The 10079-nt window shown below is 30.4% G+C and overlaps 1 protein-coding gene across 1 annotated transcript; it reads left to right on the forward strand.

Annotated features, from left to right (window-relative positions):
- The first annotated feature begins 649 nt into the window (after window positions 1-649).
- Window positions 650-9386, forward strand: LOC110097155 (protein ROOT HAIR DEFECTIVE 3-like). Its single transcript, XM_028697997.1, has 10 exons — window positions 650-659; window positions 709-809; window positions 1286-1441; window positions 1530-1598; window positions 1685-1776; window positions 2687-2765; window positions 7970-8132; window positions 8585-8696; window positions 8779-8946; window positions 9245-9386. Exons 1-9 carry the CDS (start codon window positions 650-652, stop codon window positions 8906-8908), a joined length of 912 nt encoding a protein of 303 aa, XP_028553830.1. The 3' UTR covers window positions 8909-8946; window positions 9245-9386.
- The last annotated feature ends 693 nt before the right edge of the window (window positions 9387-10079 follow it).

Genomic DNA, 10079 nt, shown 5'->3' on the forward strand with positions numbered 1-10079 from the left:
CCCCCACCATCCGCTTTAAGTATAGGATGGTAAAATTTTTATTTTAAATATCAAAACTTCTTAAATATCTCAATTCTCCAACATCCAAACTTTCCAAACCTTTTCCAAATATCCAAATTCAAACACAATTTTCAAATATCCAACTCATGCTGCTACTATATGCCAGATAACATGTATTCTCTATACGTATCTGATTGACGACTAGCCTTAATCGAAAGTTCTCTCTCGTGATCGAGAGGGGTAATTAACTATAGGGGCTTGCGCCTATAGGAAACCAGAACTCAGATCATAAAGTCCTCGCAAAATGAGGGCGAAATCTCTGGGTAGTGTCTTATCTACAAACCCATCTGCCTTCCAAAATTTACCCCGGAACTTATATCAGTTAAAACTCCCTCGCCGAATAAAAAGAAGAAACGCTCGGCAGGGAGGCTGGGGCCGAATTTTCGGAGCCCACACTGCTCTAAATGAGCTAATTTCTGTTGCTTTCAATAATCCATTACATTGAAAATATTTGGTGAACTATGTGCCTAGAGCTGCAAAATGTAGGCATTGTTTAACTCCTACACCCCTACCCTTCACCTTATTGCTAATGTAACCATTTTTGTTTAACATATGTATGTGTGCACCTTTTTGTGTTTCTTTATATGTTATGGTGCGAGGCATGATTGTTTTGTGTTTATTTTATTTTATTTCATTTTTTTTGGTTAGGAGTTGAGATTGATGCTTGGAAGTTTTCAATTGCCAAAAATTTTGTGAGTGATGCTGCTGTGAAGAAAAAAGAAAAGAGCATGCGTGTACTTGGAGGGAATGTGTGCGCAATGAAGAATAGGAAAAGATAATATATGAGTGACCACAATAATAAAAGATGGAAAATAGCAAGGATAAAATGAAAAGAACTAAAATGTAAAGAGGATGAAGAAATAAGATAATAGGAAATGTTTTTGTGGTTTTCTTACATTTGACACTAATCTTCTTTTCGTTAGAATTCCGTGCCTTGCATGCCAAGAATGATTAATCCTTGCTAAGATGATACTGGACCTATTAGTCTTTTTGTAGGACATAACCCTTGCTTTAAATGTAGTTGTTACAGTTTGATGGCCAAAATTGTAGTTTCTCCAACAACGCTTGAACGTTTGACATTTTCTCTCACAAGCTTAACTGAATGGTTCATTATCCACCCAAATTTTTGAATGTGTCATAATATTTTATATGTTGCAATGCCTCAAATATGCATTCTTGCTCTAGATTCAGGCATTCGTAAGGTTTTGTTATTATGTCCCTACAGGTTGCAAAGCTACGGAAAAGGTTTTTTCATTCTATTGCTCCCGGTGGGCTTGCTGGAGATAGACGAGGCGTTATTCCTGCATTAGGATTTTCTTTTACACAACAAATTTGGAAAGCTATAAAAGAGAACAAGAATATTGATTTACTCGCCCACGAGGTGATGGTTTGCTTTTTGTTTGTTTATAACTTGTGAGTTTTTTTCCTTTGATATAGCAATATCTAATTTTGTCGCTGTCCTAATGTAGGTTATGATTGCTATTGTTCGCTGTGAAGAAATTGCAAATGCAAAAATTGATTCTTTCTTGAATAATGAGGTAATTGGCTAAGTATTCCTCTCTATTTAGTTTCTAGTATATGGGGCATGTTTTTGGCGTTACTATCCATTTGAGCATTTTGACAGGAGTGGCGCCACCTTGAAGATGCGGTACAAAATGGTATTGTTCCAGATTTTGCGAAGAAACTCAGCTCTATATTGGAGAACTGCTTGATTGGGTAATAATTTTTAGTTTAATTAATGTGAAAAACAATTTTTTTTTTAATTATTGATTGTTAATAAGGTAAATTTCGTGAAAGCTATCACACTGGTTTCATTTTTCTTGATTTAGGATTTAGCTTATATTTTGGTAATTATTGGCAAATTAAAGAATAAATGTAATGATAAATGCCTTTTAAATATTTCAACGGTTAATGCTTCTAGAATGTAGGGTTGCTATTTCATAAAAGGTTGATCATCATTTTAAAAATAGATTAGATTTGAAAGCAGCCTAGTGGTTTATGCTCTTGAAAATTTAAAAAAACTTTTCGAGTTGCATCTTTATCCTGTATAAGGACGAACATGATCTTTCAGCTATATATTAATATTTTCTCTTGCTCCTTCCCCTTCTACATATGGGAATATATCTTTAAAAATTTGGGTAGTGTGCATATCTAATTTTGTGTTTATCTTGATACTTAGCTTTAGCCTATTGTTACAAAATATTGGAAAGTCTAAGGGTTTAACTAGATGTAAACATTGCATGATGGTGTTAGGACGTTAAGATTTAAAAATTATGCGGGAGCCATTAATAGTAGTTAATTTAGATGTCTTTTGAAATTCTTTATGTATTATTTAGAAATTTTGTATTTAACGATGGTTAATAAGGTATTATGATGGCTATATTTTATAGAGTTTCTTCTGAAAAGTTCAAAAACATAAATACATATGATATCATTTGGTATTGGACATTGATTTTCAAGAACGATTTATCAAGATATCTCACTCAGAACTAGTGTTATGTAATCCTTTTTGACTGAATAGTTTGACAACAAACTTTTGCCTGTTTCATTGTATAGCTAGCTTACATATTATGATTTTCATCACAATAATATCATAATTTCACTAAAAACTTGATTTGTATTACAGTTATGACAAGGAAGCTGTATATTTTGATGACAGTGTTAGAACCTTAAAGAGACAACAATTGGAATCAAAACTTTTTCAGGTATTTTCACAAAAAAATGTTTTATGAGTTGATTTCATACCAATATTTAGTTTGCATTTCAATCTTGTGAGAAAATTAGGGAATCAAAGAGCACGGTGAATATACTAAGTTTCTCATAAAAGGTCAAGCTTCTCTAGTTTCCCCAATATAATTGATCTACAGTCTTCTTTTTTCATTGTTCTAATTGTAATTTTTTTTTAGGAAATTATTGCATATACTAATTTTATTTTTAAAATGGAAATATACTGCATATTTCATCATTTTTTTTTTTAATTCTGGAATGAATGCCTCAAAATAGTTTGAATTTGCTATTTAAAAATTTGTATGGAGCTTCCATTTTATTGACACGGGAAATAATGCCTCTCATTTCTTGAAAATCTCCTACTTGGTCACTCATCATCTATTAAACCATTAATTTCACTTGGGCATTTTTTGTTTATTTTTTAATCATGGTTTTGCATCTCGAATACAATTTTTTTTAATGTAAAATTTCCTCATTTGCTTCTCTGATGTGTGGGAGGGTATCTCAGTTCATTTAGAAAGTTCACTGGAAAGTACAACATTTTTATGCCACAGAAATAATAATTGAAAAAAGGGAGGCCAATTAAATGAATTTACATGCTTACCGGCAAAAATCAAGGGAGTTGTTAGAGGGGCTTAAATTTTTTATGAACTTCGTTAAAACTATATGTAAAAAGCGAGGGATATACTTGCAAATTTTCTTATTCAAATTGTAAAACTTTTTGAGAGAAATTCATGTGCAATACAAACATCATATTGGGGAATTGTATAGTTATCGAAGCTTGATCAACATGATTGTTTTGAACCTCCCATAGAGTGTTTGCAAAAAAAGGTGGCTATAATACTATTTATTTTTTACTTAACATAGACTAAAAGTTACTCATGTTAACTTGTAACTGTATATAATTGTGCAATAATTCAGGGAATTGGATTGTGTTATAGAGCCGCATCAACTATATTGCCCACTATGAAATATGAGAATGGACATTGTGAAGCACATAATTGTGCAACAATTTAGGGAATTAGGATATGTCATGCAGTCACATCAATTATGCTGCATCATATGAAGTTCGAAAAAGGACACGATGCCGCATAGCACGGACATGATGATATGTCATAATTTCAAAACATAAAACACAACATGCTATAGGTAAATGTTATATTGGATAATATCATCTTCTAGGAAAAGTACTTTTTGATCTTCATCCTTAATACACTTCACTTGAACTAAATCCTTACTACTCATATCTCTTTGTTTTACAAACTTATACATATATCTTTCTCCTTCTTTAGTATCTAATATATTATATAAATCATTAAAAGCTAAGATCTTTGCATCGCAAATAGCTTTCTTAGATTCCTTACGAGTCTGTTTATATAGCTTTCCCAATTATCAAAATTTTTAAATCTAAATCAATTTTTATAATAAATCTTATTTTTTATCTTTTCTTGCACATTTGGATTCCACCACAAACTATTTTTACTATTAGGAGCTTTTCCCTTCAAAACTCCAAGCACATCTTTTGCAATATTCTTAATATCACAAGTCACTTTTTCCTATATAATATTGACATCCTCATGCTCAGACAGAATCTTAAGATCTAAAATTTACTCTCAAAAATACTTTTGTTAATATTCTTTAAATTCCACCATCTAATCCTAGAAATCATTTTACTTTATTTTTTTATTTTTTGCCCTTTTATCTTAAAGTCTAAAACTAATAATCGGTGTTGGGTACATAAATTTTCACTCGGAATAACTTTACAATCTTTGTAATCTAAATGATTTTATTTTCTTATAAAAAAATAATCAATCTGCTTTTTACTATATTTATTTTTATAAGTGATAAGATGCTCATATCTTATTTGTCATTTATTAATGACATTCTAAAATTAGCATTCATTAAACCTTTTATTTGTCACATATTTTGACAATATCATTATTGCTTACAAAATATTAAAAACATATAAAAAAATAAATGCCAATGCCCTCTTCAAAGTAATAATAAAATATGATTGTATGGGAATAAATGATTGGATTTTAGACACTCAATTGTATGATCATTACTAGCACTAGCATCCGTATTTGTTCAATGACACCATCTATAAAAGAAATAGTCAAAGATTACGTAGTAAGAGATATTAGCAAATTAAAATATTCTAATGTCATATATTGGGCTAAAGTATTTCCACCCAAGTCCACAATGTAGTCTCTGTTGAGTATATTCTTGGTTCCTCCAAGATCTAAAAAATGAAGATTAGTATGCACAAATACTAATTGCTACCCCGTTAAAGAGTTATATAGTTCCTTTTGATTGAATTAATAAAAGATTAGGTAATCCAATTTCTTTTGCAACTAGAAGTGAAAATTAGTGAGCTAATTAATAATTAAATTGCCATTGGAAGTCGTGGAGAACTAGCACCATAAATCATCCACCAAGCTTTTCCATCCATAGCACCTCTAGAAGCTATGAAGTCATGATGAACAAAAGCACCACTAAATTCAAAAAAATTAACAAGATCTAAATTAAACATTCATCCACCTTCAATATTTAGAAATTCTCTTCAATCATTTGTTCCTCTCATTTGATTTCTTCACATCTTTGTGTTGCAATATGGTTTGAAGCTGCAATTAGCCAAACATGGCTATAATACCTTATAAAAGAGTACATCTAATAAGTAAGATTAATAATTTAATTGTGTAATAGCCTATGCTAAGATTAATGAAAAATTATGATGTTACCTTTGGTTAAGAGAGTGGCTAAGCAATGAAAGTGAGAGTTTTTTTTTACTCCATCTTTGCACAAGAATGTCACACACTCCTATATAAAAGGTGGAGTCATTGTATCTTTTTCCTTCATGTCAATATATCATCCATTTTTATCTCTTATATCGTAGAATACTGTATTTCATAAATAAGATGGGAGATAAGGCTTGTTTATATTAGCCACTCTTAGCATGCTTATATTGGCTTTGCGAAAAAAAAAAAAAATGTCCCACCACATCCAATGTCTTCTCCTTCACACACGTTGGCCTTATGTAAATTTATATAATCTTATTGTTACTTGATCCACTTGTCATTAATCATTATAGTTCGTAAAGTTTTTTTTTTGTTATTATTATTTAGAATTGCTAATTTTAATGATATTTCAAGCAAACAAGTCTTTCATATAACCAATAATTTTAACTTCACATATTCTTTGCAAATTGAAAATCTTATTGAATAATTAATGAAGATTTTTTTATGAAGTTCACATATCTTGTATTGTCTCATATCTAATTAGATTTATATGTGATATTGGATTTAATTTAATTACATTCTTCATAGGTGATTTGATTACCTTCAATATTCTTTAATGCAAGATCAAATGTGAGAACAACACAATTAGTCTAAAAAGACGGCGTCTCATTAAATTTTCCTGAAGCTTTGTTAACTAGTGCATTGGTAGTGATTATTTCAACCTTGTTATGTAAACCCACCATATACTCACTTCTTTTGTTTGATTTTTAATGCAAAATTTATTTATATATATTCCTTCACAATTTTTGACCTTTATAAACATAGGCCAAGTTTTTGCAAATCCCATGAAATTTATAAGATATATTTTTTGTGCATCAATCCAACCACAAAAAATAATAGCAACTCATTTTTCATTTAAAACCTCTTTAGTTTACTCAATCATTCTTTCAACGTGGGCTCTTTGCTTTTAAATTAATGTTGTCCTCAAATGATCATAAACTAGAGGAATATAACTAAGAAGAGTACAATTGTTTGTGTATAAAAAACACTAAAATAATATAGTTTTCTTATTAAATGAAATGACGTGCTACTGAATAAAATATGCGAGCAATTTCTTCATACTAATGATTCTTAAAATTTCGAATTAAATGTTCTTTCGATAGCTATTTTTAGTCTAGGTACATCACTATTTGGGATCATTTTAGTCATACACCTAAATGAATTTCACTTCATTGTGAGGTAGAATATTGATTAGAGCAACTTTGCCCATACGAAGTAGCGAAACTTTCTTCAATGAGATATTCTTTTGCTCAACAATTGCATCCTTTTTTCAACCCCTGAAGTTTTATGAATTTTATTTCGAGGCATGATCAAATTATTGCCCCTGGTTATCTAAGCAAGTGAGTTCTCCTAATTTAATATTCACAATTTTGAATCCTATGCGTTTTTAACCGTTTTGTAACTAATTTTAAATCACAAATTAACCTTTGGTTTGATTTGGTTTGACCCTTTGTTTATTGATTCAAAAACTTCAAATATGTGTATGTGTTATAATGTTTATAGTAATCATCGGTATGATTGTATGTTTTGTTTTATTTATGGCAAGGAAAAGTTATGGCACAATTACTTTAATGGTGAAATTAATTAACATATGATTGCTAGATTTCCTTATCTTTATCAAATAATGGACATTTGTTTCTGGCATCATCTTCTATAGATAACTTTGTAAAGTATAATTTATTGCCCTACTTGGTAATTCTTTCTCTCTTAAATTTTGTTTTATTTTATTCTTTTACTTATTTTATATTTTTGCGATTTCTTCCCTTCGATACTTACATATCGAAGCATACATTTCCATATTTATTTTGTCTCAATTTTTTATTTGCTTCTCTGCTTCATACTTATGGATTGAGATTTTAGCTCTAATTTTTATATTTTGGTGTGAATATAGAACAATCTTGTTTAATAAAATTGATATGGAGTTTATGGGTGTTGTAATATAAATCAAGCCAACATTCTTAAATTTATTTTTATTATTTTATTTATGTTCGCCCTAGGCAATGCACACCCCAACAAAAATAGGTTATTCTATTTCTTTCGTCTTCCTTTATATTTTTTCTTTCTCTTCACCCTAAGGTTTTTTAATAAGTCCTAAATATTGGAGGTGTAAATACATCATGATCTTGTTTAATGAAAATGCTATGAACATTCTGGGTGTTGTGTGTAAAGCCAATTTAGTCTATATATATATATATAGTTCTTTCATGTTCATCTGTATACTTAACTATTGGGGATTGAGTCCAATTTAACAAATGCTTATTTTGTCATGTTGTTGCACAACAATATTGTTTAAGAAAATGATGTGTAAGTTATGTATATTGTAATATGATCCAAGTTGACATTATTAATTGTTATATAATATCTTTTATGTTTTGTAATTGTAGTATGTTCAACCTGCTTACCGTTCCATGTTGAAGCATCTAGTAGCCAAATATTCAGAAGATTTTAACGTTAGATTTAATGAGGCTCGGAAAAGTGGAGGAGCTATTGCTGCTTTTAATGATTGCTCTCAGTCTGTCATGTTCGCATTTGATGAAGACTGCAAAGGTAGCTAGAAATTTAAATTAGATTTGTTGAGCTATACATTATCACAATTTTTCGCCTTGTTGAATGAATGAATACAACATATTTAATATTTTTCTTTTTCCTCCATGCTTTTGGAAGCATTATATTCATGATGATTTGTCTCAATGCATTCTTTGTATGGTAGGTGTGAACAAGGCAATGCTATGGTTCATAGTTGGGTAATTTTGCACGTACTTAAATTGTACAGAAAGCCTTTTATTTTTATTTTTTCATGTATATAAAGATGTTGAATTTGTCCAACATGATATTACAGTAGTGATTGACAAAATATGTATTAATATGTCTTTGAGGCTTTTTTCTATTTTCTCTTTAACAAGTAGTTATTTTATTTCCTTAGTAATCTTTTTTTAGCTTATATTGGATTGATAATTGAAGAATGCTGATGTGGATCGAACGCTAAAATACTGATGCAGGCATTCAACAAACAATTCGGGACTCTTTAAAAGTAGGATATGCCAAAAGTGTTGCTGAATCCAAGGAAAAGGAAGAAGAAGCTGGGAGGGCCTTGATGCATATGAAGGATAGGTGATGATTGTTTACTTGAAGCCTTGTTTGTAAAAAATCTCCTTTATTTAATTTGTTTAATCAATATGCATTATGTTTACAGGTTTTCAACATTATGTAGCAATTATTCTGATTCAACAAGAAAATTGTGGATGGGAAAAGAAGACAAAAAAGTTTTACACATAGGATCAGACTTATCCCTCTTGAATCGACGCTCATGTGCAAAAGAATGAAAGATGAAATAGGAGTTACCCTCAGTGAATCTCGACCCCTTTAGGGGGCAAATTATTGGGTCAGGTGACCGAACGCAGAGATAGGTTCGGATAATAATAAAATATTATTTTAAAATTAGCGCAACTAAAGCGCAACTAAAGCGCAACCAAAGCGCAACTAAAGCGCAAGTCAAAAAGCGCAACTAAAGCGCAACCAAAGCGCAACTAAAGCGCAACCAAAGCGCAACTAAAGCGCAAGTCAAAAAGCGCAACTAAAGCGCAAGATGACGCGGTAAATTTTTATTGGCTGTCCGAACTTATCTTTTGGCTCCGGTCACCTGACCCAATAATTTGCCCCTTTAGGGTGGGGCTCAGGGTAAATTTTTAATGGGAAAGAGGGGTTAGCTATGATGGAAAGTGTTGCTTTTGTTTTGGATTTTTTTTTTTAAAATGGAATTGTGTGCTTTAAATAGATGTTTTCTTTGCGGTTTTTTTTTTTAAATGCTTGTGTGCTGAAATTATGAATTGAGTGAAATTTGTGTATTGATTTCAAGTTTCTAAAATGATTTCTAATATATAAAAATAATTAGGTTTAGTTAAGATTTATTCATAACAATCTCAATTTTTTTTAATTTTAATTTGAGACCATGAAATTAGGTTGAATTACTTCTAAACTTTTAAGCCAATTAAATTCAACAAATATCAATCAAATTCATAGAATCATAATTCAAAAATAATTATTTATTAATAAATATATTATATTGGGTTCCTAAATTTATTAAAATTATAAATTGAAAATTAAATGTTCAAGTTGGCTTGAAAATTTCATGTTCAAGTTGACTAATCTAAAATATATGATTAATAAGTAAATAAAATTTATTTTTAATTAAAATAGGCTATCAAATTGAGTTCGAGATAAAAAATAATAATCTTTTATTAAAAAAGTCTAGTTCAGCTTGGGTTGGACACGAACAAGACTCATTGACCCATTTTGACATCCATAATATTAATATAATATCACCCATTGCACGCACACCTCGATTGGGAGGCCTCCAATTTGGTCATTGTGGTGCCTACACACCTGATGATTTGGACTCAAACTTCATGATTTGATTCACTTCCTAGTCATCTTTCACTCGACCAAGCGTGCCTCATCACTATCGTGATTATGGCTCAATCAAGTGTGCATCCC

This window comes from Dendrobium catenatum, unplaced genomic scaffold (genome assembly GCF_001605985.2).
Source record: "Dendrobium catenatum unplaced genomic scaffold, ASM160598v2 fragScaff_scaffold_1024, whole genome shotgun sequence".
In the NCBI taxonomy this organism is placed as follows: domain Eukaryota; kingdom Viridiplantae; phylum Streptophyta; class Magnoliopsida; order Asparagales; family Orchidaceae; genus Dendrobium; species Dendrobium catenatum.